Source organism: Harpegnathos saltator, unplaced genomic scaffold, assembly GCF_003227715.2.
Source record: "Harpegnathos saltator strain DR-91 unplaced genomic scaffold, Hsal_v8.6 scaffold406, whole genome shotgun sequence".
In the NCBI taxonomy this organism is placed as follows: domain Eukaryota; kingdom Metazoa; phylum Arthropoda; class Insecta; order Hymenoptera; family Formicidae; genus Harpegnathos; species Harpegnathos saltator.
The window spans coordinates 502,798-530,274 of NW_020230213.1; the positions used below are offsets into that span (position 1 = coordinate 502,798).

At 33.0% G+C, this 27,477-nt stretch overlaps 3 protein-coding genes across 10 annotated transcripts in view; 1 reads left to right on the forward strand and 2 right to left on the reverse strand.

Annotated features, from left to right (window-relative positions):
• Ir68a (Ionotropic receptor 68a) overlaps positions 1-6,952 on the reverse strand; it is a 34,026-nt gene extending 27,074 nt beyond the window's left edge. Inside the window, exons 1-2 of the mRNA XM_025301223.1 lie at positions 6,807-6,952; positions 6,415-6,571 (exon numbers count right to left, since the gene is read on the reverse strand). Coding sequence (XP_025157008.1) covers positions 6,415-6,571; positions 6,807-6,945 — 296 coding nt within the window. The 5' untranslated portion in view covers positions 6,946-6,952. The remainder of the gene's footprint in view (positions 1-6,414; positions 6,572-6,806) is intronic.
• LOC105186723 (Acyl-CoA oxidase 3) lies at positions 512-24,166 on the forward strand. Of its 7 annotated transcripts, none has more exons than XM_011147115.3 (12): positions 512-668; positions 20,492-20,657; positions 20,759-20,884; positions 21,108-21,263; positions 21,333-21,480; positions 21,568-21,858; positions 21,942-22,105; positions 22,217-22,466; positions 22,580-22,813; positions 22,891-23,045; positions 23,228-23,521; positions 23,588-24,166. In XM_011147115.3, the coding sequence occupies exons 1-12, from the start codon at positions 613-615 to the stop codon at positions 23,678-23,680; spliced, it is 2,133 nt and encodes a 710-aa protein (XP_011145417.1). In that variant the 5' UTR covers positions 512-612; the 3' UTR covers positions 23,681-24,166. The 7 variants fall into 7 exon arrangements, with proteins under 7 accessions (XP_011145417.1, XP_011145418.1, XP_011145419.1 ...); XM_011147116.3 differs by having other exon boundaries at positions 612-879; positions 23,588-24,165; XM_011147117.3 differs by having other exon boundaries at positions 612-879; positions 20,500-20,657; positions 23,588-24,165.
• Positions 23,331-26,596, reverse strand: LOC105186724 (beta-1,3-glucosyltransferase). 2 transcript variants are annotated; one of them, XM_025301226.1, is made up of 11 exons: positions 26,498-26,596; positions 26,288-26,397; positions 26,017-26,199; positions 25,820-25,950; positions 25,505-25,685; positions 25,277-25,412; positions 25,046-25,193; positions 24,606-24,891; positions 24,350-24,516; positions 23,499-23,654; positions 23,331-23,398 (listed from the first exon to the last, which is right to left on the reverse strand). In XM_025301226.1, exons 1-9 carry the CDS (start codon positions 26,568-26,570, stop codon positions 24,361-24,363), a joined length of 1,404 nt encoding a protein of 467 aa, XP_025157011.1. In that variant the 5' UTR covers positions 26,571-26,596; the 3' UTR covers positions 23,331-23,398; positions 23,499-23,654; positions 24,350-24,360. The 2 variants fall into 2 exon arrangements, with proteins under 2 accessions (XP_025157011.1, XP_011145423.1); XM_011147121.2 differs by having other exon boundaries at positions 23,331-23,424.
• Between the last annotated feature and the right edge of the window lie 881 nt (positions 26,597-27,477).

The following is a 27,477-nucleotide window of genomic DNA, read 5'->3' on the forward strand; positions in this document are numbered from 1 at the left end:
TATGAACTTTGCATTGAATTTGAAATAGACCATTTATATATATGGTATAATACCAAATAAACGTTTTCGTCGAACATAAGAGATGTTATTTATTCTTCTTTTCTCTGACTTCATAAAAGATAGTAACCAATTCAGAAAAAATAATCAATTCAGTAAAAAGGTAAATGTTAAATATTTTCAACAAAGGATCAGGTTTTTTATTAAAGTTATGCATCAATTAAAATGAAAAATATATTTAAATCGTCTACATTTTGTATTACCATTTTGTATTACCATTTTGTACTACCATTTTTTTGTATTACCATTTTGTATTACCAAAGAGATATTTTGTCGAAATTGTGGTCGTCAAAATTGTAGAAAAATAATGATTAATTTTTTAAATAACTGATGAAGTATTTATCGCTAATGTTCACATGTAGTATACGCATTTATACTTTTAATACTGCTAAAAAACATCTTAAAATACGTATTTTATTGTTAACATATGTATCAATACAAATGTGACTCAGCAGAATATGTATGGTATAGTATGCGCGTGCGCGCGCTATATATGTGTATGTATATGTAGTGTGCAGATACAAGTCGAGCAACCGACCAAGTTTATGCTCAGTCATGAATAAACTGATGTGTTACGTTTGCGTTAGAACCGGTTTATATAAATATATGCCGTACGTACGTTCTCATTTTTGTCTGATCTGCGATACGCTTCAAATTATCGTGAGTGCGAGGAAAAAGTGTACTTGAAAAGAGGGAATAACCGGGTCCGACCGAGTTTAGTGACGGAATATTTTACGTCTAATTTCATTCCGAGTGCAGGACAAACGTATTAAAAAAAGTGTTAGAAAACTGGAGAGAAATTTGTCTTCTTGTTGGCTAACTGTGAGATACATTCATGTCATTGCCTTTTATATAAGTGCAGATATATTAAATTTTACCTAGCAAACACAATATTATATGTAACATATCTGTTAGTTGTAATTTCCTACTCAACAATATGATTGTTATAGAACGCAAGTGTTATAGTGACATAAATCACTTTGCTTTGTAACTGTAAGAAAAAATTGCAGTTAAAAAATAGTATTATTATTATGTTAGATTTATTTTAGCTTCAAATTTTTTTCAATATCACTTTACACGATTTATGACACAAGGGAACTGGGGATACTTTTTATCGAAGTAATTCTAATTATTCAAACGTTTCTTCTGTGTTGCATCCTAGCAAATATCAAATGACAGTTACATAACTGTTGGTTATAATTTCCTACTGAACAATATAATTTTTATATAACACACGTTATATCACATTTACATTGTTGAGTGAGGAATTATAACTAACAGTTGTGTTACTGTTACGTAGTGTTTGCTGGGATTATCAAAAGAACTTTGTCCCGTATTTTGTCGTAAACAACAGACTATTAATCTTATCAAAATAAAATGTCACTCTTTTTTGCTATTATGACTAATATAAGGAAACAGACCTCTCCAGTAGACCCACTTTATCTCAAAGACGTCCGACAGACATCATTTTGGGATACCGCAATATCTTGGGGATATACAAATATCCGCTATTTTAGATCCTACAGATATTCTACGGATATCCCTTTTAGTAACTATCAATTTTTTTTTAGAAACTTTCGGTTTTTTAAAATTGGTATTAAAAGAGATGTCCGTAAGATATTTGTAGGATCTAAAACAACATTTGTATATCCCCAGGATATTGGTGTCGGACATCCCTGAGATAAAGTGTGCTGTGTGGGGGGGGACGCTTGCTTCTTCTTTCTTCGCAATGATGCACTCAACAAAGACAGTTGTTTTGTAACTGCGTAAAATCCATGGTTTCCAATCTAATTGGTATATGTTCTTAGATCCAACTGAAATTAAAGAATACACCAATCAAATTCACAAATTGTACACAGTTGCAAAATAGCTTTTTATGTTGAACATAACCATTCTGTATCATGCATTTGTTTTGTTGGTTCCATTGAAGCAAAATTCGAGAAGTCGCAATTAAAAAAGGCAAATGCCTCCGCATGCCGTCAATAGTTGCTGGATCGACTGGAGCTGCGTTACAATTAGGGATGGGCGATACAGTATCGATATTTTAAGACATCGATACTTTTGAATCTAAATATCGATATTTTGTATCGATATTTTTCCTTTCAATATTATTGTGTATCGATATTTCAAGAGCAATATCGGACTTCTAATACAAACTACGTTTACACGGTAACGTTAATCCGGATTAGTAACTACCGTAGTTAATGCAGGGTGTTTACTTCTAGTAATCTGATTTGTAATCGAATTGGAAGCAGTGATATAAACTGACTTTAGAAAAAGTTCCCTAGACTAATCCGATTTATGAAACGTGTTCTCGGAGCAATCCGATCAGATCCGATTAGCTCATGACGAGTAAAGAAGGACGTGGTTTATTTACTTGTGATTTACATTTCAAATCATATTAATACGAATCAGGCAAAATATATAGGTATGTACTTTATGAATCTTATAATTACTTTCCTAGCCAAAGCAATCTAATGTGAAAACCAAAATTGTCACTTTGCACTGCGAACTGAAATATGCATAATTAAAATTGACTGACATTATTATAACAGGTTAAGAAACCTATTATAATAATGAATTATAGCAGTTGTTTGGTTTACTAATTTTTTTTGTAATTAAAACAACAAGGAAATTAGCGGTAGCCGCAGCAAAGTATAAAAGAATTAGGCTAAGAAAGTGCTTTTCTGTTAATTGTACAAAAAACAGGAAAGTTGGGTGAAACTAATTAAAAAACTTAACTCTTTTGTATTTTACTACGACTATCCCAAATCTCCTTGTTATTTGATTTATTTTTTTTTTGTTTTAAATAGCAAAATATTTTCTTGTCCTAATGACTTTGTACTTTGTTGTGAATATCTAAAACTTTCTTTTTATTAGTTTTATTAAAAAAAAATCAAATAACAATGTGGTTTAAGGTAAGTACAAAGTATAAGGGAGTTAAATTTTTTACCGATTAGTTTCACCCAATTTTCTTGTCATTTATGCAATTAATAGCAAAATACTTTCTTCTTCTAACTTGTACTTTGCTGCGGCTATCTTTAACCTCCTTCTTATTTGTTTTATTTAAAAAAAATAAATGAAACTGCTATAATTTGTCGCAATAACAGATTTCGTAATCTGTAATATTAGTCAACTTTAACTATTTATATCTCGCTTTGCGGTGTAGAGCGACTATTTTGACTTTCAAATATGGTTACTACGCATTAACACAATATAAATATGTGAATTTCAACCAAATCGGAAGTGAAAGTCTAAATTGGATAATTACCTAATTTTCTATAATTACCTAACTTTTAATTACCTAACTTAATTACCTAACTTTTTTCAAATGTCTATTGACAAGATGTATTTATATTTCACCAATATATATTTTCAAAAAATTAATAGACTATAATGAATAACCTGCCACTCCTTGGATAGACAGAATACTGAACATAGTATGGTCTTTTTATTACTATAATAATTTAGTATTAATAATTTAGTATTAATTTAGTTCTTTTGTCAGCATATTGGTAGCAATTTTTATGACAATAGAACATTTCTGCAATATTGACACAATTTTCATGGCATCAGATGTGCCTTCTTTTACATATTAACAAAATTCTGTTTGTACAAGGATGCATCTTGATGTATTCATGCTAGTCTATTAGTTTATCTGCGTCTACTTCAATTATTAGCATATAAGTTTATCAAAATAATCATTTTTTTAGATACTTGAAAATCAGTATGGCATGTGAACAAAAGGAAAACCTATGTAAACAGGATCAATACGGTATATATCAGGTGTAGTAAAAAGAAATCCATTATTTTTGCATGAAATTGAAGGCTTTAATTACCATAGTTAGAATGATCCGATTTAGGTCAAATATGCGCCGTTTTGTTCCATAACTTGTTGCCATTTTGAAGGTAATTTCATTATGCCTCTCTCATAGAAGCCCTCGCCCCTATTGACAAAAAATTGAGACAGTCGATTTTCACAAGCCTCTCTTGAAGCGAATTTTTCACCAGCAAAATTGTTCGCCATGGACAGGAACAGATGGTAATCACTTGGTGCCAGGTCCGGACTATAAGGTGGATGCATAAGAACCTCCCAACCAAGCTCCCGGAGCTTCTAGCGAGTCACTATCGATGTGTGTGGCCTGGCATTGTCCTGATGGAACACAATTCCTCTCCTATTGGCCAAAGCTGGCCGCTTCTGGGCGATTGCTTCCTTCAGACGGTCCAATTGTTGACAGTACAGTTCCGAATTAAGAGTTTTGCCGTAGGGGAGCAGCTCATAGTAGATAATTCCCTGCCAATCCCACCAAACACACAGTAAAACCTTCCTGGCCGTCAATCCTGGCTTGGCTACCGTTTCCGCCAGCTCACCGCGATTCGACCACGACCGTTTTCGCTTGACGTTGTCGTAAGTGATCCACTTTTCATCACCAGTGACCAACCACTTCAGAAATGGGTCGATTTTGTTGCGATTCAGCAGCGATTCGCAGATGGAATTTCGGTCCATGAGGTTTTTTTTCGTTAACTCGTGTGGCACCCATACATCGAGCTTCTTTTTGTATCCAGCCTTATTCAAATAGTTCCAAACGGTTTTTGTGCAATCTTTAGCTCTTGAGCAATCGAAACAGTGCTTACATGACGGTCGGACTCGACAATGTCCATGATTTTATCGATATTTTCGACAATTGGCCTTCCAGTGCGTGGTGCATCTTTGACATCGAAATTACCGGAACGGAATCGACGAAACCAAAATTGCGTGTGATTGGCTGTTACAGTATCAGGACCATAAACACTATTCACATTTTCAGCCGCCTGGCTTGCGTTTTCGCCTTTATCGAAGAAAAACTGTAAAATATAGCTTATTTTCTCTTTGCTAGTGTCCATCTTTGACGTGCGCTCAAACAAAACTGAGTCAACTAATCAGAAAACTGTCACAAAAATTTTTTTAGTACGAAATCTCATCTTTCTAATGCCATCTAGTGGAACTCGATCGGACTTATACAACGCGAGATACAGATAACTAAAGCCATCTATTGGAAAAATAATGGATTTCTTTTTACTACACCTGATATATCATATTATTGAAAAGACAATATTTCCCAGTAAACACCAATTAACAGCAACATAATATAAATATTACAATATCTCATTGTCTAATTTAAATATAACATATAACGTGCATGTTATGTAACAGTTACATTGTTGAGTAGAAAATTATGATATTGATATTATGTTATTGACAGTTTGTGTTTATATGTAACTCTGTTATACAGGGTGTCCCATTTAACCTGACAAATCGTAATATCTGGAAAACTACATGTCGGATCAAAAAAAGTGGGTAATGAAATTTGTTCGTCTCGAAGGGGGACATCCAATGATATCAAACTCGACCTCCCACCCTACTCCCGGGGGTGGGGGTGGGGGGCAACTTTGAAATCTTAAATGGGAATCCCCATTTTTTATTGCAGATTCGGATTCTACGCCACAGAATACGTAAGTTTCGTCCGGAACTTTTTTTTTATTCGTGATAGATGGCGCTGTAATCGCAAAAAATTAGATTTTCTGCAATTCTCCAGAAATGATCATTGGATTGAAAAATAAAAAAATACCTGTTCAATATTTTTAAAAATATTTTTAAAAAACATAATAATAGTTATTCCCCCCATCTCCTCGGGGTAAGGTGGGTGGTAACGTTCAAATCTCAAATGAGAACCCACATTTTTCATTGCAGAATTAGATTTTACGTGAAGTTTTTATGGAAATAATTTTTTTGAAATGAAATGAAATGAAAAAATTGTTTGAACGTTACCACCCACCCTACCCTGAGAGGATGGGGAGAAATAACTGTTATTATGTTTTTTAAAAATGTTTTTAAAAATATTGAACAGGTATTTTTTTATTTTTCAATTCAATGATCATTTCTGGAGAATTGCAAAAAATATAATTTTTTGCGATTATAGCGCCATCTATCACGAATAGAAAAAAAGTTTCGAACGAAACTTACGTATTTTGTGGCGTAGAATCCGAATCTGCAATAAAAAATGAGGATTCCCATTTAAGATTTCAAAGTTGCCCCCCACCCCCACCCCCCGGGAGTGGGGTGGGAGGTCGAGTTTGATATCATTGGATGTTCCCCTTCGAGACGAACAAATTTCATTACCCACTTTTTTTGATCCGACATGTAGTTTTCCAGATATTACGATTTGTCAAGTTAAATGGGACACCCTGTATATAAAGTATACATAACAGAGTTACGTATAAACACGAACTCAATCGGTTTATAAACATAAATAGGTAACACTCTGTTACCTGTGAATTTTTATTGTAATATAAGAAATGGATTTCATTATTGCCAACCTGTAAACTTCTTGATTGCCAAATATCCACAAGGCTACAGCTATCTGTTTCTCCGGTAGTATCTTAGGCCAATTGTCTAGTTGCAATAAGTATGGTCCAATATGTTGTATCAATACTTCAAAAGTTTCTCTTCTGATGCGAAAATCTGTTTTAAAATCTAAAAGAAAACATATACATATATAACATGACAAAACAATATTATATATGCATTATATAAAATATTTAAAAAATTTTATATGCTTATATTATTTTATACACCTATACGCGTGTACGCATATTAAATGATATTTAAATAAATCTTTGTTTATAAGTATTGAACTCATATTATTGAAATCACTATTTAACATTGTTATATTCAACTCAGTAAATATGTGTGTATATGTCCTTCTTACCTGTCAATGAATAATAAAGAACGACGTTTTCATAAAAGTTATTAATTTTAATATGTTCTTTTCTTACTCTACGTATTTGCCATTCAGATTCATTTTCCTCGTCATCATTAAACATATTCCATAAAAGTAATAAATCCATGTTTGTGTTCTATAAGAATATTTATAAAAATATTTTTGTTAAACAAGAATATGAATCAAATTATAAGTTACCTAAGATATATACCTAAGATATGTATGTATACTCAACTATAAAAGGTTAGGTTTGATATCTTAATATGGTTTTTTCGAAATGCAAATAAATCAAGATGCAATCACGTCCTTTACTTGTTATGAGCTAATCGGATCTGATCGGATTACTTCGAGGACACGTTTCATAAATCGGATTAGTTAAATAGGATTAGGGAAGTTTTTCTAAAGTCAGTTTATATCACTGCTTCCAATTCGATTACAAATCAGATTGCTAGAAGTAAACACCCGCAGTCTCGAACCCGATTAGAGTATATTTTTAGATCTAAAAGAATATACCAATCGGATCAAAGAATTCACTAACTACGGTTGTTACTAATCCGGATTAACATTACCATGTAAACGTAGTCACAGTTCAATACGAATCATTAATATTGTATTGGGCGAAAATTTTAGCATACCAAAACTTTTGGAACTAGCGCTACCAACTACAGCCATTCTCAGTTCCATTTGCGTTTGAATTGTCGCAAACCGTTGCAAATTAATGGCGAATTCGATTGACATGCACTCACTCCCAGTGCCTCACGTTCCAGTGCCTAGTAACTTTTTGTTATTAGGCGCACTTGTTCGGAATGCGTACTTTTATGCTAATCTGAGTGCGGGTAATTTAAGAAGAATTTAAGATTCTGAATTTGCCTACATATCATATAATTTGTTAAAAGTACTCCATCTTAAACGAAAATGTTGAAACTAAACAAATAATATTTTTAATCTGCACACATTTAGGCCGATATTCGAAGTCGGATCTTATATTTAAAACCGTCTTAAGTTCATCTTCAGATATTGTATGGATCATTTTATTAGCTACATAGTATCTAAACATGAACTTAAATAGAAAGACGAACTTAAATATAAGGCTGTGTTCAGAAAATACAACGGTTATACAACGGTTGAGCAATTCATCAATATAACTTCCTTTTTTCCTGTGAAATGATTAGGAATACATCTATTTCTGACTATTCCAAAAACGGTAACTATAATAGATTTAATGTAAACAAGTATAAATCAATAAATAAATATATGGTAGGTACGGTCGCGGACATAAAGGTTGATACTTTTTTTTTTAATGACTTTCGGGACGCATCCCGACTCGAGAAAGATGAGAGCTATTGTTCCGTCTGTGGAGCACGCCTGAGCAATAACTTACAACGAAAGGCGAGAAATTAAATATACGTGGTATGACATAAGTATGTCAACAATCATTGCGTTCAGCGGAGAAAACCGCTCAGTGAGCGATTAGTGACTAAAAAAATACGATTTCACTTAAAATTTAATATACCCAGCAAACACAGAATATAACTGTTATATAACATAGGAGTAACATGTAATATAACATATGTTATACTCTAGTTATATTGAAGTTATATAATTTGGTTTCATAGTTGTAACATAATTGTGTTATATATTTGTTATACTGTTTTGTTATAAGCTAGAGATAACATTATAATAATAATATAACAGTAATGTAACACGTTATATAACAGTAATTACGTTTATATTACATTGATGTTATACAATACAACTATTCATGTAATCCATTAAAAGCTGCAGATACTTTTTATTGCGAATAAAGGTGCATTGCGATAAAGAAAGAAATAGCAAAGCGGAACAGTAACAAATAAAAGAAATGGTGAAAAGCTAATCAATCAGAAATTCCGTTCCACTTTTTTGTGGATGCTTTATTTTGTAGTTCTATGTTTTTCTATGTTATTTTGTAGTTCTATGTATTTTTAATGCCTTCATCGCGCTTAAGCAGGCCATATTGCCTATTTATATTGACGTTTATAATGCATGTTTATATGCATACTGATATGAATATCCCCACAAAAAAGTATATCGAATCCACGTGGAACGCATTCACGTGGAATCCACAAAACCACATGAATTTCACGTGGACACAATATTCCTATTTTCGTGGAGATATCCGCACTTATACTATTTAAACGTTTAAGAAAGCTTGTATATTATACTCACATACAGAAAAATTTCTGTAGGTTTAATATTCTTACTTGTTCGATTTTGAGTTGTTTCATTAAAATATATTTTTACAATATTATTTTTAGAAATAGAAACTCTATTTCATTGAAGAAAACCATGTTGATAAAAAACAGGATTTGAGATAATATTTTTCAAAAGTTTTTTTAGATTTAGATTAATTAAAATTTTTTATTAAAACTTCCTTGAATTTGTTTCAAAATATTTCTTTTGTGGGTTAATCATTATAATACTCTATTATTAGTAACTTTGAAACATAGTCTATACTGATATTCGTCGCATATTGAATGTTGTTGTGTTATTTTAATTTTTGATATGAAAGGTTATAATGTTCTGAGTACTATAAGTATACATTATATAAACACACGTCACAAGAACATCGTTGAAGTCATTGAGATAGCTGCGTGACACTCGGATTATCAGGTTAAGCAACGCTTAGCGTAGTCAGCACATGGAAGGGTGCCGCTTGGAATTGACGCTATCGACAGACGCAAGACGCAAGAAAATTAGGAATAAACTTTTTACATAACAATAATAATACAGTTATATAACAGCTATATAACATTTTAATAACATGTGATATTTCTGTTATATAACTGCAACTTTCTATGAGTGGGAAATTACAACTAACATGTATATTGTTTGTAACGTACACGTTATATTACATGTTACATTTCGTTACATTACGACAATGTAACTGTTACATAACTGTGTTTACTGGGTTATAACTTTTCATGTCGACAATTAAAACAACGCAACATTCGATATACGATGAATATCAGTATAGACTATGTTTCAAAATTACTAATAATGGAGTATTATAACGGTTAACCTATAAAAAAATAGTTTGAAACAAATTCGAGGAAGTTTAAATAAAAAATTTTAATTACTAAATCTAAAAAAAACTTTTAAGAAATATTATCTCAAATCCCGTTTTTTATTAACATGGTTTTTTTTTCTTCAATGAAATAGAGTTTCTATTTCCAAAAATAATATTGTAAAAATATATTTTAATGAAACAACTCAAAATCGAACAAGTAAAAATATTAAACCTAAAGAAATTTTTCTCTGTGTGAGTTTTGTATAATATACAAATGTTCTTAAACGTTTAAATAGTATTTAAACGTTTAAGTATAACGTTAATAGTATAAATGCGGATATCTCCACGAAAATAGGAATGTTATTGTGTCTACGTGAAATCCATGTGGTTTTGTGGATTCCACGTGAATGCAACTAATGCATTCCACGTGGATTCGATGTACTTTTTTGGGGATATACATATCAGTATGCATTTATACGTGCATTATAAACGTCAATATAAATAGGCAATATGGTCTGCTTAAGCGCGATGAAGGCATTAAATGTATGAGTTATAAGTAACTCAAAGGGGCTTATTAAATAACAGTCTTTATTGTCGGACAATATTACGTGTTAGACATTGACTACGTTTACACAGCCCAATTTACGCCAAAGTTATAACATCGATGTTATAACTATTGACGTTAGATGCCGTGTAAACACTCCTTTACGACGAAGTTATCACATTGATGTAGTAACTCAAAGTCATTTGGTGAAGAGGCTTAGAGTTTCTACATCGACGTAAGGAAGACATGTAAACGGACGCAGTGTAAATATGACAATAATACCAATATAAAAATTGAACATCTTAACTTGATTGTAAAATTGATTTATGTCGTGAAAATTGTAATACGGGTCCGAGATCAAGCAAATGATTTGGTGGTGTTAAATTCAACAAATGTTGTAATATAATTTCTTTCTGACGCTTTCGCCGTTTAATCAAAATATTTCGTATATATAGTAGGTATATTGCATCGTCATATTTTCTACTATTTTCAAATATATAACAACAAACGAAAGTACGCTTTCCTTATTTTCCATGATTAATTTTTTCCAAAATTGATAACCTAAAATTTTAATTTCATTTTTAGTTAAATATTATATTTTATTATATAAATTTTACTATATAGATATATACATATTTTATCATTTTCAAATTCATAATATAACCTAAAAGTTCACTTTATTTGTTGATTTATTTACATACTATTCTTTTCATATTCTAATTCTTTTATATTCAGACTACAATCACAATCATTTCATTTTTCGGCCTTTTATATTGGTACTAATGGAAATCCTTGACTCACTCGAATGTTATTAAGTTATTTCAAATAGATTTCAAAGCGTAAATATGTAAACGCAACTCATCTTAAGTAGGAATTATAACATTAGCGTTACTAAGTCGAAGTTAGAAACCGTGTAAACGTAGTCATTAATGAGGTTACATGCCATATATTCCCTTTAGCCTAAAACTAGATATATCTCTATGTGTGTCTCCCTACTATCTGAGATGCGTGCCCTGTAGTGTGTTGTCACTGATACTAGAGGACGGCACTAGACATTATTATACATCTTTCCCTTTATAGATTATGCTTATCAAGTTTTTTAATAGATCGTCCTGAGCGAGTAACTAATATATTTGATTTACAGACTTTCTTTGTATTTTCTTGCTTCCTGTTCATATGCTTAGGGGAGGCGTTTACACTTATGTTTGTTTCTCCCCCATTCACCAACTTTAGTCCACACTCGATCTCAAAATCAGTATGCTCTCTACTGTTCTCCAAAATATTTTTTAATCTTGTTCGGATTGACATCATTATCAGAAGAAGACTTAAGTACTTCACCTTGGTTGACACTATCCCCTGATTGATCTTCATAGATGTTAGATGGCAACATCTGAAAAGCATTTTCTGACAGTCTTAGATCAAATCTATTTCTTCTAATAGTGTTGCCAGTACAATTTTGTACAACATAAAACCTGGGAGCAACATTAGTCTTTATAATTTTGCCTGGCTCCCATTTGTTCATTGTCTGATTGAATATAGTCACATTAGTGTTGTTATTTAATGGCTTGAGTTTTTTAGCTGTTTTGTTAAAATTATTTAAATTAGCATCTCTTTTTGCTTGCAATTTATCTTTAACATCTGTACATAACTCTGGTTGTAAAAGATTCACAGAAACTGGAACTTTAGTTTTACACACGCTGCTGTTTAATAATTGCGATGGTGAGTAACCCATGTTTTTCAATGGATAGTTTCTGTAATTCATCAAAGCTGTTTTTATGTCCATCTCTTTTTTTTCTTCGAGCAATTTTTTTAACAGATTTTTTTGAAATTGATACTGCCTTTTCAGCAAGCCCATTTGAATGCGGAAAGTTCGGGCTTCTTAATACAAGATTAAAGTTCCAGTTTTTGGCGAATTCTCGAAACTTTTCGCTATTATATGGTACATTGTCAGCTACTAACATGTCTGGGCTTCCGAACCTAGAAAATACAGTTTTTAGGCTTTGTATAACAGTTTGTGCACTTTTATCTTTAATTTTTAGTAGTTCAAGCCAGTTGGAGTAAATATCAAAGAGAACGACATAGCTTTTATCAGCATATGTGAAGATATCTGATCCAACACGTTCCCAGGGTCTATTTGGAAGAGGATAGGGTAGTAAGATTTCTTTAGGATTTTTTCGATCATGGCTCTCACAGCTTTTGCAGCATTTTATACAATTTTCTATGTCTATCGTTATTCCAGGCCAATAGAAAATTTTTCTTGCGCGTTTTCTTGCGTTGTTTTTTCTATGCCAAGATGGCCTTCATGTAGCAGTTTAAGCATTTCATTTCTTAGTATACTTGGCACTACCAGTTTGTGCTCTAAAAATAGCAAGTTATCACTCATGTATAGTTTATTTTTGCATATACTCTAATGTTTTCCGGTATTTTGTATTTTTGACTAGGCCAACCATTTATAATGCAGTTTGCAACTAAACTGAGTTGAGGATCACTGCTAGTGGCTTGTTGGAACTAACCCTTGCGCTCATCTGACATGGGTAGACGACTCACTACACAATAATAAACAGCAAAATCTATCACAGAGTTAGATTTTAAGCCTGTTTCCTTTAAATATGCTCTGGAGAGTGCGTCTGAAACATACATATATTTTCCTGGCTTATAACTCACAGTCAAATTATAATTTAGTAACTTTAGTTGCATTCTTTGTAACCTTGGCGATATAGCGTGCAAAGGTTTTCTGAAAATAGACTCTAGTGGTCTATGATCACTCTGTACTTTAATATGATACCCATAAATAAAGTAATGAAACTTTTATACTGCAAATAGAATCGCTAACATTTCTTTTTTTATTTGGGCATATTGTTGTTCTGTCTTCGAAAGACTTCTCGACGCGAAAGCTATTGGTTTTCCTTCTCGTTGAAGACTCGCGCCTAACCCATCCTTCGACGCATCAGTTTCTATTTCTTTTTTGTTGGAACAAAAACTGCTAATACAGGCGATCTGGTTAATAGATGTTTGAGCTGTTTGATAGATTCGTGATGCTCAGCCGTCCAGTGCCATTCCACATCAAGTCGTGTCAGATTACGCAAAGGTGCAGTAATTTTAGATAAATTAGGAATCAATTTCCCTACAAACTTAACCAGACCTAAGAATTTTAAATCTTCCAGCTTAGACTCTGGGATCGACATGTCTACCAGGTGTGTCGGTAATTCCTTTCCGGTTTTTTCGCTAAAGAAAACACGTTATTTACAATGAATAGTTAAAATATATTTATTCAAAGTATTGGCCATTTGATTCTTTACATTTTGCCCATCTCTCAGGCAATTTATGGATGCCATTCCAAAAGAACTGTTTCTCCTTTGAGCTAAACCATTCATCGAGCCATTTTTTAACTTCTTCGAAATCGGCGAAGTACTGCTCTGCAAGCGCGTGCCCCATCGATGCGAAAAGGTGGTAGTCGGATGGAGCCAGGTCTGGAAAGTACGGCGAGTGTGATAAAACTTCCCATCCAAGTGATTTCAACACTTCTTTGACTGGTTTTGCTGTATGAGACGGCGCGTTGTCATGCTGCAAAATCACCTTATCATGTCTTTGAGCGTACTGTGGACGTTTTTCGATCAATGCACAGTTCAAATTGATCATTTGTGATTGGTAGCGATCAGTATTAACTGTTTCTCCAGGTTTCAACAGTTCATAATATACGACACCAACCTGGTCCCACCAGACACAGAGCATGGTCTTGCGACCAAAGCGATTTGGCCTTGCAGTCGATGGGCCGCCTTCGCCAGGTGATAACCATGATTTTTTTTGCTTGGGATTTTCGAAATAAATCCATTTTTCATCACCCGTTACTATTCGATGCAGAAATGACTTCCTTTCATACCTTTGAAGCAGCATTTCACTGACGATTTTTCGATTTTCCAATTGCCTGTCATTCAATTCATGTGGCACCCATCTTCCCATCTTTTGGATCTTTCCCATCGCTTGTAATCGTTCACAAATTGCTACTCGGCTCATATTCAACTTTTCTGCCAATTGTTTTTGAGTTTGTGTTGGGTCTTCATCCAATAACTCCTGCAATTCCGCATCTTCAAACGTTTTCGGCCTACCAGGACGTTTTTTGTCTTGAACGTTGAAATCACCACATTTGAATTGTCGAAACCACGTTTCACATGTTCTTATGGTTGGAGCATGCTCACCGTAAGTCTCTACCAGCAAACAATGACTTTCAGCGGCTTTTTTCTTTTGATTAAACAAGAAAAATAATGCGTGCCGCAAATGCACGTTTTCAGGCACAAAACTCGACATTTTCAAAAAATTATTTAATAAACATTAATCTATAACGTTGTTATTTTGATGGAACGTAACTTGTGTAATTTTGAGATTAATGTCAGTAGAATAAAATGACATATGTATCAAATCATAACATTGCATACTTATGGCTAGTGACATCTGTTACAAAAACCGGAAAGTAATTACCGACATACCTGGTATAATAGCATTAATATATTTTCCATTTGCCTGAATTCCATCTTTGGTAAACATCTGTCCCATAAACTTGACGCTATTTTGTTTGAATTGTATTTTTGATTTATTGAACTTTATGTTATACTTTAATGCCTTCTCCAAGACACATTGTAAGTTTCTGTCATGTTCACCATCCGACGATCCAGTTACAATTATGTCATCAAAGTACACTCCTACGTCTTCAATATCACCAAATACTTCATAATTTTTCTTTTGAAACACTTCAGGTGTTGAACATATGCCAAAAGCTAGACGCACAAACTGATACCGACCAAATGGTGTTCCAAATGTTAACAGATCAGCACTAGGACTATCCACCTCAACCTGCCAATACCCATTTTTCATGTCCAGTACAGTAAAATATATTTTATTGCTCAATCTTCCTGCAATTTCATCTACTGATGGTATTAGAAAGTGCTCCCGCCTGACAGTATCGTTCAGCTCCTTAGGATCTAGACACAACCTTAGATCACCATTTGGTTTTTCAACTATGACTAATGGATGCACCCACTTTGAGGGCTTGTCTACTTTTCGAATGACTCCTTTTTCCTCAAGATCACATAACTTTATTTTTAAACGATCATGCAATATTTGAGGAACGCGCCTGATGGGGCTAATACGAGGTTTGGCATTCTCTTTCAAAGTTATGTGATGTTGATTAGGAAATCTTTCCAGCCCTTCAAATACTTGTTGATATTGAGTAACAACATCATTAACTGATTTAAACATTACTTTTTCAATTGCATCTATTCGCTTAATAAGTTTTAACGTTAAACACTCTTGCAAGCCTTTTTTTTCTTTTTTTGGTCACGGTGGGGAAATCCTCATGGATACCCCCGCCCCTTGGGGGAGCAGGGGTTATGCCGGACTTTTACCGGCTAAAACCCCACCGGGGTGTCTACCATTCGGGCCGGAATGTGAGGAGTCAGGGGAACTGCGCCGGCACTCCCTCCCCGACACCCGGTCCCGGGGCTCTAATGGAGCCCCACGCCCAAATACTGCGCCTCTTCCCCGAGGAGAGTTGAGAGACGCGGTGCCCCAGCCGGGTTGGCCTTCCGGTTCAATTAAGAAGAGGGGGGACATCCACCCACCTCTCCTGCTAAGCCTCCCTCACTATTTGAGGTAGAGGAGGGGTGGGGCCCGTCCCCAAACAGGCCATCCCCCCCTTTCCTACCATGTCCGTGGCGCGGGAGGAGTCGGGTTAACCCCGTCTCCCCCCGCGCTGACGGAGGCGGGCCCGAGGCGACCGAGAAGACCCCCGACGAATCGGGGGCGGCTCCTCGGCCGGCGCCACCTCGGGCCTACTCTTGCAAGCCTAACAGAGGGATTTGATTATCACCCTTTACAACTACAAAGGTAATGCTAGCACATATATTCTTTACACAGCAGTTTAGTTTGACCACTCCCAGACTCTTAATTCTAAAATCAGAGCTGCCATAAGACACTAATAACATGCTACTTTCCACTATCTTAGCATTTGGTGCGATGCGCCTAAGAATATTGTCAGGTAAAATGCTCACTTCTGCGCCTGTATCAAGTTTAATATCTGTTCCCCTTCGTTACCTGTGCTGCGGTATCTATTAGTCTGACAACATTTAGTCATTAGGAAAAAATATTGCACTTCGTCAGCACACTTTTCAGAAATTCAAAAATGTGAAATTGCATGTTAACCCCCACTATCTTCAATAGAATATTTTTTCACCCATGTGGTTTTTGAAAAACATTTGTGCGAATTCTTATTGTATTCGAGTAGCACAACTTAGCACAACTCGTAGAATTTATTTATCTGTCATGGTTTAGAAATTATGGGGGTGTGAAGCTTTTAATTCCTAAAATCTGTTCCCCTTCGTTACCTGTGCTGCGGTATCTATTAGTCTGACGACATTTTGTCATTAGGAAAAAATATTGCACTTCGTCAGCACAATGCAGCACAATTTTCATAAATTCAGAAATGTGAATTTGTTTATTAACTCCCATTACTTCCAATAGAATATTTTTTCATCCATGTGGTTTTTGAAAAATATTTGCACGTATTCTTATTATATTCGAATAGCACAACTCAGCACAACCGCAGAATTTAATTATCTGTCACAGTTTAAAAATTATGGGGTTATGAAACTTTGAATTCCTAAAATCTGTTCCCCTTCGTTACCTCCCACACAGCACTGCAATATTGCAGCAGTATTGAAGCAATATTATAATATCGTAGCAATATTACAAAATCACAAGATTATTATATAATATTCCAGCAATATTATCACATTATTACAGAGTGATATATCAGATTACAATATCACTGGAATATTACTGCAATGTTACAATGTGACTATCGTATGGCAACATAATGACAATATTACAACAATATTGCGAAATGATAAATCTTATTGCAATATCACAGGAATATTGCCGCTATATTCCAGCATGATAGACCACTACGTAATATTTCTGAATATCGCAGTAATACTTCAATGTGATATATCAACCTACAATATCGCAGGAATATTATAACAATGTTACGGAGTGATATATCAGATTACAATATCACTGGAATATTACTGCAATGTTACAATGTGATTATCGTATGGCAACATAGTGACAATATTATAACAATATTGCGCGATGATAAATCTCATTGCAATATCATAGGAATATTGCCGCTATATTCCAGCATGATAGACCATGTATGTAATATTTCTGAGTATCGCAGTAATACTTCAATGTGATATATCAATCTACAATATCGCAGGAATATTATAACAATGTTGCGGAGTGATATATCAGACAGATTGAATAAATCAGCATTATAAAGTGAAAAAAACGTTAGAAAAATCGATATAAGATGAAATTCGTGATTTCGGCTGCAATGTTGAGTCCGCCATATTGAAAAAAAATTTAGAAAAAAAACTACCCACATATTTTTAAGGTACAAATGTTAATAATGCGATCTTTGTAGTTTCCGGTATAAAATAACAATTTTTTTAAAGAAATCAATGATTTTCATAAAAGACAGACTGAAGAAAATACGCCGTTTTGTTTAGATCTAAATGGTCAAATTGTAAAAAGCTTACCCGAAAACTCTTAAAAAAATTATTCCCGAAAAGAATTATTAGCGATTTCTTTAATATCTGTTAGCTCAAAGTTTAGTCTCAAAAATAGTCACGTTATTGACGGTTGCTGTACTCAGTTTCAGAATCCTTTACTGAATAAGACATAAAACTTTTTCGATTTGCGAAAAGTTCTTATTGAGAACTTCTCGCAAATCGAACCTATAAACATTATTCTTTATGCTATCATTATATTTATATTTCTATTATTGAAAATTGTCTTATATATATATACGTTAATATTATATCTGTATTTTTATTATAAAAATGATAATGATAAGATACTGATTTTAATAAAAACTTTTTAGCAATTATGGTTTATAGTATCTTACAAATCTTATAAAATTTATGATTCTGAAGCTATGATTACCGAAAATATTTGCGTTTTGACTTAACAGATGAGCGATATATCAGACAATATCACTGGAATATTACAATTTCACTAGAATATTACTGCAATGTTACAATGTGACTATCGTATGGCAACATAGTGGCCATATAACAACATTATTGCGCGATGATAAATCTCATTGCAATATCACAGGAATATTACCGCTATATTCCAGCATGACAGACCGCCACGTAATATTTCTGATTATCGCCGCAATACTGCAATGTGAAACAATTTATATACAGGGTGTCCCATTTTAATGTCACATCACAAATATCTCAGAAACACTGCGTTAAATCAAAAAATGTTTTAGACAAAAGTTGTTTGGCTTGAAGGAGGACAAGAAAGCGATAGCATTTTGTTTATAAATGGCGCCACTGTTGAGATATTCACTGACAATCAATTTTCATAAATGGAAATCCGAATTTTTTGTTATATTTTCTTTTTCTATCAATTAATTTGAACAATTTTTGTCTGAAACATTTTTTTATTTGGTTAATATTTTTTGAGATATTTAAGGAAAACTTGGTAACTTTTTCAACATTTAACTTACGATATCTCGCTAACTATTCGTCGAAAGAAAAAATAGTATTAGACTTTTTTACTTTACTTACTATCAAGAATATATTATTATAATAGTGCCCTAACTTTTGTTAACTTATCGACCTTTGGAAATTTCAAAATTATTAAATTAACAAAAGTTAGGGCACTATTAATATATTCTTGATATTAAATAAAGTAAAAAAGTCTAATACTATTTTTTTTGTCGACGAATAGTTAGCGAAATATCGTAAGATAAATGTTGGAAAAGTTACCAAGTTTTCCTTAAATATCTCAAAAAATATTAAGCAAATAAAAAATGTTTCAGACAAAAGTTGTTCAAATTAATTGGTAGAAAAAGAAGATATAATAAAAAGTTGGGATTTTCATTTATAAAAATTGATGGTCAGTGAATATCTTGAAAGTGGCGCCATCTATTAACAAAATGCTATCGCTGTCTTGTCCCCCTTCAAGTCAAACAACTTTTGTCTGAAACATTTTTTTATTTAACGCAGTGTTTCTAAAGCGTGGTCTACAATGGCCGTAAGCAATAAGAAGAAAGCGTGAACAGTAAGAAATGAACCAACCACAGTTGATTATTTTTGTCATAATCGACTGTGATTGGTTTATTTCTTATCGCTTACGCTTACTTCTTACGGTATACAAAAGCTGCGCAACGATAACGAAAGTGTCGTTAACTCCAATAACGAGTTACAGAATCGCGGTACTGTTGACGTACCCCAATTTGTCCGGAGCCATACATTGAACTGAACTGAACTGAACTGAACCAGAACCATGGTCTGTTCTTTTTAACTGCACTGCGGAACTAGTGCAATAAGTTAGAATGAGACAACTATATTTTTTCTCACTTTAACTTCCAATTAAAGTTAAGCACCAGTTCAGTAGTGCAGCTAAAAAGAACAGACCACCAGTTAAATGAACTGTAAAATTTTCATATCGGCATGAAATGTTGAAACATGGCTATATGTATGAAACTTGTGTAAACCTTGTCTCATAATTTTACTTTAAACTGTAAGTAAATTGATCATAGTTGATTATTACAAGAATAATTACGTTTTGAAGCAATATGGTGGACCAGGGCTATATCATCTATATTAAACATTAGGGAGTTTTGCAACAACGTTTTTTAGATATGATGAACGCTAAAATTACATTATTGGGTCGAAAGACAAAACTATGCATACATAGTTATTAATTACCATATATGATACAATTACGAAAGAATGAATGATGGAACATCGAATAACAATTAATATTTTACTATTAACTAATAAAAATAATCATGCTAATATAATAGAGTAGAATAAATATGGTAGAATAAATAAGAATTCTTTGATAAATAAAATTACTATAAAGATAGATCTTTTATCGCGAGTGCATAATCATTCAAAATATTTAAAAGATGCAGGAGCGACGTTAGATATTTAAAATATAATGTGGTTATAATTTGTTATATAAGATTTTTTATACCCATTGTTGATACATATGTCATAATTATAGTTTTTTAGGAGGAAGACGTTTTTCAAGCACAATGAAGACATCAATTGTCGATAGTTTGATAAGTGACTTGCCAAAAGGACCATTAGATGCTTATAGAAAACGTGCAACATTTGACTGGAAATCATTCAAATTGGCTTTAAATGGAGAAGATTATCTACGATACGAGGTATTAAAGAAAATAGATATTAATACTTATATTGTTGATAATTCATCAACTATAAAAATTTATATATGAATATATCTAACATATATTAAATAAATACTTAGGATGACTTATGGAAGCTAGTGAAAACTAATCCAGCATTTCAAAGGTTGCCAGGGTCAGCAACATTAGATGAGATTCAAAGACACTGTAATGCTGGAGTGAGAGCAATTAATGAGGCTGAGATTTTTGTAATTATATAATTAACAGCTAATTAGTTATTAAATTATCAACTAATAATAATAGCTAATTAGCTAATTATTAAATTATTAGCTAATATCTAATTAGTTAATAATAACAGTGTAATTGCTATCAATAAATGTTTTGAAATTTATATGATAGTGTTCCATTATCAGATCAAATGGCTACTTATATGTATTCATAATTTTATTATAATTTATGTAATGTTTTTAGCCATGGAATAATCAAAATGAGCTATATGTCTTATGCCAATATGATCCATCTGTAATTATAAAACTAGGGGTCTCAAGAGGTATGGTTCCGAATAGTATACTTGCACTGGGTACTGATCAACATTATCATTTGATAGAAAAATTTGAAGATGGAAGTGTATGTATGCAAAATAATAACAATATGACTATAAAATACATATGTTTTCATTTAGTATTAATCATTTAGTATATTGGCTGTTTTGCCTTGACTGAAATTTCCCATGGTACCAATGCAAAAGGCATAAGGACTACAGCAACATATGATGTAGCAACAAAAAGTTTCATTTTTCACACACCAGATTTTGAAGCTGCAAAATGTTGGGTTGGTGGCTTAGGTAAGTTACAAGCTAAAAATTAAGAAATTAACAATTGAAGCAATAACACTAAATGCAAAACATCTTTCAATCTTTATGTACATGTAGGGAAAACTGCGACACATGCTGTTTTATTTGCACGGTTAATTACACCGGATGGGGTAAATCATGGTCTGCATCCTTTCATCGTACAGATTCGCGATTTAGAGACTCATCTGCCCATGCCAGGTGTTACTGTTGGTAACATGGGTGAAAAGATAGGACTAAATGGAATAGACAACGGATTTGTAATGTTTAACAAATATTTTGTACTACGTAATTGTTTGTTAAATCGTACAGCGGATGTTACTGAAGATGGAAAATATTTGACCACTGTAAAAAGCGAGAGCAAAAGATTCGGTGCGCATATACATTAAAAGCAATAATCACAATAATATTGCCGTTTCATCATGATTCATTGTCGTTTGTTTGTGTTGGCACAGGTTCATCGTTAGGTGCATTATCAGGAGGTCGTATCGCTATTACTAACATATGCGCAGAATATATGAGTCTCGCAATAGTGATCGCATTACGTTACTGTGCTGTGAGAAGACAATTTGGCCCAACAGAGGACAATGAATTGCCAGTTATAGAATATCAAACGCAAGTACGTAGTTTCTTAATTTTTTATAAGTCATGGTTTTCATTTTGAGTTTCTGGAAGACAAAAGTCAATGTATTATAATTTACATAGATATATATTACATTTGATGTTCCAGCAATGGAGATTATTGCCTCACTTAGCTGCGACATACGCAATAAAACTGTTTTCCAAAGATTTCTTTATAAAGCTAATAGAATTTAACTTAAGTCGCTTTACGGATGAAAACATTGATCCAGACTTGATTGCAAATATGGGAATGGAGATACATGCATTGTCTTCCGCAACTAAACCATTTTGCTCATGGACAGCTCGCGATGCAATTCAGGATTGCAGAGAGTCTTGCGGTGGCCATGGATATTTGAAAAGTAAGTGTAAAAAAATTCTGACGTGAAATATTCTATTCGTTTTATCGCACACATATATGCATCGTATGTATCAATAATACTTGTAAAATAATAAAACATTTCTTCATTATCAGTGTCGCGCTTGGGTGAAATAAGAGCAAATAACGATGCGAACTGCACATACGAAGGTGAAAACAATATACTCGTACAACAAGCAAGTAACTGGCTCTTAAACCAATGGGATAATGCAATTAAAGGACGTCTTGTACCATCTCCATTTGGTTTCATAGACTTTCTTCCTGTTGCGGAACAGATATTCAGTATCAAATTTGACAGAAAGACAATAGATGACACAGTAGAGCCTAAATGTACAAAAACTGATTAACTATGAAAATGATTAACTACGAAATACTATCTATGAATGATGTGTATTTTTCCGTTTTAGATTTGCTTCTAATTTCTAAATGGTTGGTGTGTTATTATTTGAAGAAGACGTACCAACATGTGAAGCAACTTAAATCGAGCGGAATGTCTGATTTTGATGTAAAAAATAATTCCCAAACATTCCTAGCGCGGACCTTATCTCTCGTGTATGCGGAGGTAAAAAATATGTATATAACATCTAAATGAGACATCTGACAAAGATCCATAAAAACTGATAATATGTACGCGCGATTTACCTTGTTAATTAAATTTTTATTCTTTAAAATTGATTTTAATTATAGTGATCTATAATCTATCATCAAACGCAAGGAAATTAATTTGTTGGTTTTTCTTTGTAGCACGCTGTATTATCATATTTCTGCAAAAATTTGCAAGATCCAAAATGGAGCTTGAACGAACGACAAGTGTTGACTGATTTGTGTTCTCTGTTCGGAGCTGTACTTTTGGAGAAGAGACTGGGAGATTTGTATGCTGGCGGTTTCGCATCTCCTGATTCTAATATCGACAACCTTTTACGAGAAGGAATTATAAAACTCTGTAAGAAATTAGTTGACAATGCAGTTGCGCTGGTCGATGTCTTGGCACCGCCTGATTTTGTACTTAACTCACCTCTGGGAATGTCTGATGGAGAGGTATGCATCCTTCTTCGAATAATTTACATTAAATCATTCGCATATAATATAATTATCTTCTTCCAGGTATATAAACATATGAAGGAATGGATATATAGCGAGAAAGAGAACCTGCAGCGTCCGTCGTGGTGGACTGAAATTGTGAAGTCTAAATTATAATATGATTGATGCTGTTCAATTCTGAGAGTAACATGCCTTGTAACTGCTATTTCTAATCCAAGAGATGAAGATGATTTAAAATACGCAGAAGTTTACGATAAATGCAATATCAATATTATATTGAATTATATTGAAACGTTATATTGAAATCAAATTTTTCTATTTTTATCATTACAACATTATTGTTGTGTTTGATAATTTTTATATTTATATACATTGCACTAACAATTGAAAAGGTTTATGTGATACGTTTTATCGTAGATGACATAATTTCTGTTTAGGGAAGTGTCAGCTTTAATAACTTCAATATATGTTGGATAACCTTTTGAAAGTTATTCGATATAAAATGACCAACTTTAATAACATATCAAGGTCATTGGAGCTGATTCCTCTAAATAATTACTGTATATTTATATATTGTTAATATACCAAACGGAGATTTAATATCCATTAAAACATTCAGATGTCTTGTTAACAAATATATTTTTTTTTATATATATTTTTTATATACAAATATATTACTAATTAAGAATATAGAAATGTTACTCATTGAACTTTTACATATTTCATTGTTTTCTGTTTTTGGGCTTTTTAGTTTAAACAAAACTAAAGAAGTGGTCTAAATTTGTATGTATATGTATGAAAATAAAATTTTTTTGTATAACCTACCAGAGGCTATGTTACAATTCCGTGTGTCGTGGAGGTTTAGATAATATACTATCTGCTTCTGCAAACCATTCATCATATATTATCTTAGGTTCAATCATCCAGAATTTATGGAATGACACAGGCTCTTGTGATGCCAGATAAGCGGTAGCGTAATCCATGGGCCGTGCCTAGAAAACAAATATAAATCTATGTTCATACAATATTTAAAGACTGCTATACAATATTCGCGACATACAATATTCTTTTGTTATTGTACCTGATGAAAAAGCGGAGAATGTACCGGTTGTGAATGAATATACCCGAGTCGAAGGAAGCAAGCGCCGAAAAAATGCATATCGTCGGGAGTAATCGCAGATGGGCAATTGCATACACCCGGTTCTATCATCCGATAAACCATGGGAGCAGAAAGCACGACTCCTGCACCACCGGTTAAGTAATTATACCCATTATTATTATCCCACGTACGAAAACCATAACGTTCACCAATCGCGATTGGATTATTAGGATTGTAGCACGTAAGCAAGCGTAATAAACGTGCTATGCTATAATAAAAAGTACACCATAATTTCTCTTATATAGTATTATGACTGATTAAAATTTTTATTCCCTTATGAATTATTCTTTAGATTTATTAGATAAATTATATTCATCTTTGCATATATATTATATTTGTAATCCTGAACATAGTCTTCATACCTGAATATAGTGTCATCATCGCTGATAATTAGCCAATCTAGATTATCTCTTTTCAGTACATGGCTGGCTATTTGCAAAATGCTATAAGTTTTAGCGCAATGTCCTTTGGTAGTATTTGGTACAATGTACACATTTTGTAAATACTTGTCTATACTAGAACAATTTAGTAATTAATAAAGACTGTAAATATATAGCAATATATATTTCATTGATTTCATTGATTATACATACCTGCTGTATCACTAAAATATCCTATATTTAATGCATATTTTGCCCATGTCTGTTTAATCACTGGGATTCTGTCTGTATGGAATTTGGCACAAGTCTTAACAGCAAAATATATGTTTTCTGGAGTTATAGAAGAATTCTATAAATATTAGAAACATTTGAAACAATATATTTTGGTACAATTCCATTATTTTTATTTGATTATTTTTAATTGATGCATGTATGGCTTACACAAGGATGGAAGAATCGAGGATATGTGGCACAATCAGAGCCAGACACAACACATATTTTAGACACATGTGTCAATCTTACAGCATTTATACTTTTTAGAACAAAACTTGCAAATTCATAGGATGCATCAATAGAAAAATCTGGTTTTGGAGCACTACCTTCAGAAACTTGTTGAGATAAACTAGAATATCAAGTTTTTAATGTTTAAAAGAAATATGAAATTCTATACTTCCAAAAAATTGTGCATAAGAGTAAATCAATTTTATAGAGCAAAATATATGTGTAGTCTCTATTTAACACAACAGTTGAATATACCTTTTTAATAGCTTAGAAGTCATGGCAAATCCTGATGCAATATTCGGATATTTAAATTTCCTAGTATGCTTTTCAAAATGATGGATAATGGTAGGTTCATGGTCATAAAGTGCATGTCCAATCCATATATCCTAGATTATCAACAATTTAATTAGACTATAACTTGTATCTGTTTGGAAAATAATAATATAACTTACTAGTGATGCATTGAATCCTCCAAGAACATCCAATAGCCTTTCTAATCGAATTACAGTATTCTCCATACAGAAAAAAAACCATTGTGCATTTGGAAATGTACTTGACAAATGAATCAATAATGAAGTTATTGTCCATGAATTGTTAATTTTTAATTCATGAGACAATACTATTTCTGGTGCTTCCTACAATATAACATAAAGATAATGAGTTATATATAGAATAACATTTTTAAAATATGAATACAGAATATTTGATTATGATTTAATTTACTTTTTCAAGAGCACTCGCTTGTTCATAGATACTTTTTTGTAAATAATTAGCGTGAGCAGCATGATAGCCTTCTTCTTGACTTAATATCACCACTATTACATCATTGAGTTCTAAAATCATTTTTCGTAATTTACATTGTTACAATACATAATTACTCCTAAAAAAAATACGAGGTATATTGAACGACACTTGAAGTAATATTTTTAATACCTGTTATATGTGCATTTGTATTTATAACAAACACAATATAAATAAAACAAACAGTATTCATTAACAATATCATCTTCGCAAGTTATTAAGTTCTAGTGACTTGATCTTGGGGAATTATGCTTAGGGAGGAAAAATTTGCGTTAGGGCAGAGAGGAACCAGTGGTGGTACTACGTAATTTTATAGACATAGGCTGCGTTCCGATATTCACTGTCAGTACTGAAAATACATAGTATGCGTCACGTACATTATAGATTTTCAGTGCTGACAGTGAATATCGGAATGCAGCCATAGAAAGGCGTAACCAAGGAAAAGAAAATAGATAAGACAGGAAAGTTGATGCTTATAATAATTCGTACTATGTATGTAATCTTTATTGCCTCCCCTTGGAACAGATTACAATTCTTATCCTAACTTTTACATTTCCTCTCGCTTTCTTATCTCTTAAGCCAGCGGCACACGGTGCTTGTTTTCGTGCTGGATTGCTTGCTGGATGAAAATATTGCGTTGTGATTGGTACATTTCCGAAGATGGATGGAAATGCACCAATTAGAACGCAGTATTTTCATCCAGCAAGCAATCCAGCACGAAAACAAGCACCGTGTGCCGCTGGCTTTATACTCCACTTTCTGTACTTTACATAACGTATCACATACGTTTCGAGAGAAACGGATGGTATTACCCATTCGTTGCATTGCGAATGATAATTTGCGTATATGTTTCACTTGCGACTGTCAAGAATACGGTTCTAGGGATTTTCCATTGCGATTAGTCGAAACTTGCTACTTACGGATACGCAAGTAGTTCAAGAATATGGCCCCTGCTACCATTGTAGGCGACGCTTTAGAAAATTTGTATTTGTATTATTGCACATGCGAGGAATGTGCGTTAAAAGTCTTCTGATACTATATAATCATTGACTTCGAAGATACAAACATCAAAGTTCACTATACATCTATTACTTGATATCACATGACGAATG

Bases quoted from the DNA above. Each gene is read 5' to 3' on its own strand.
- LOC105186724 (XM_025301226.1), bottom strand. From the start codon at position 26,570: ATGATATTGTTAATGAATACTGTTTGTTTTATTTATATTGTGTTTGTT. The intron at 26,200-26,287 runs GTAAATTAAATC...GTTATATTGTAG, and splicing joins AAGCGAGTGCTCTTGAAAAA to GAAGCACCAGAAATAGTATT. The intron at 24,517-24,605 runs GTACAATAACAA...TTTGTTTTCTAG, and splicing joins ATTCTCCGCTTTTTCATCAG to GCACGGCCCATGGATTACGC.
- LOC105186723 (XM_011147115.3), top strand. From the start codon at position 613: ATGAATAAACTGATGTGTTACGTTTGCGTTAGAACCGGTTTATATAAA. The intron at 22,467-22,579 runs GTAAGTGTAAAA...CTTCATTATCAG, and splicing joins TGGCCATGGATATTTGAAAA to TGTCGCGCTTGGGTGAAATA. The intron at 23,046-23,227 runs GTAAAAAATATG...TTTTCTTTGTAG, and splicing joins TATCTCTCGTGTATGCGGAG to CACGCTGTATTATCATATTT.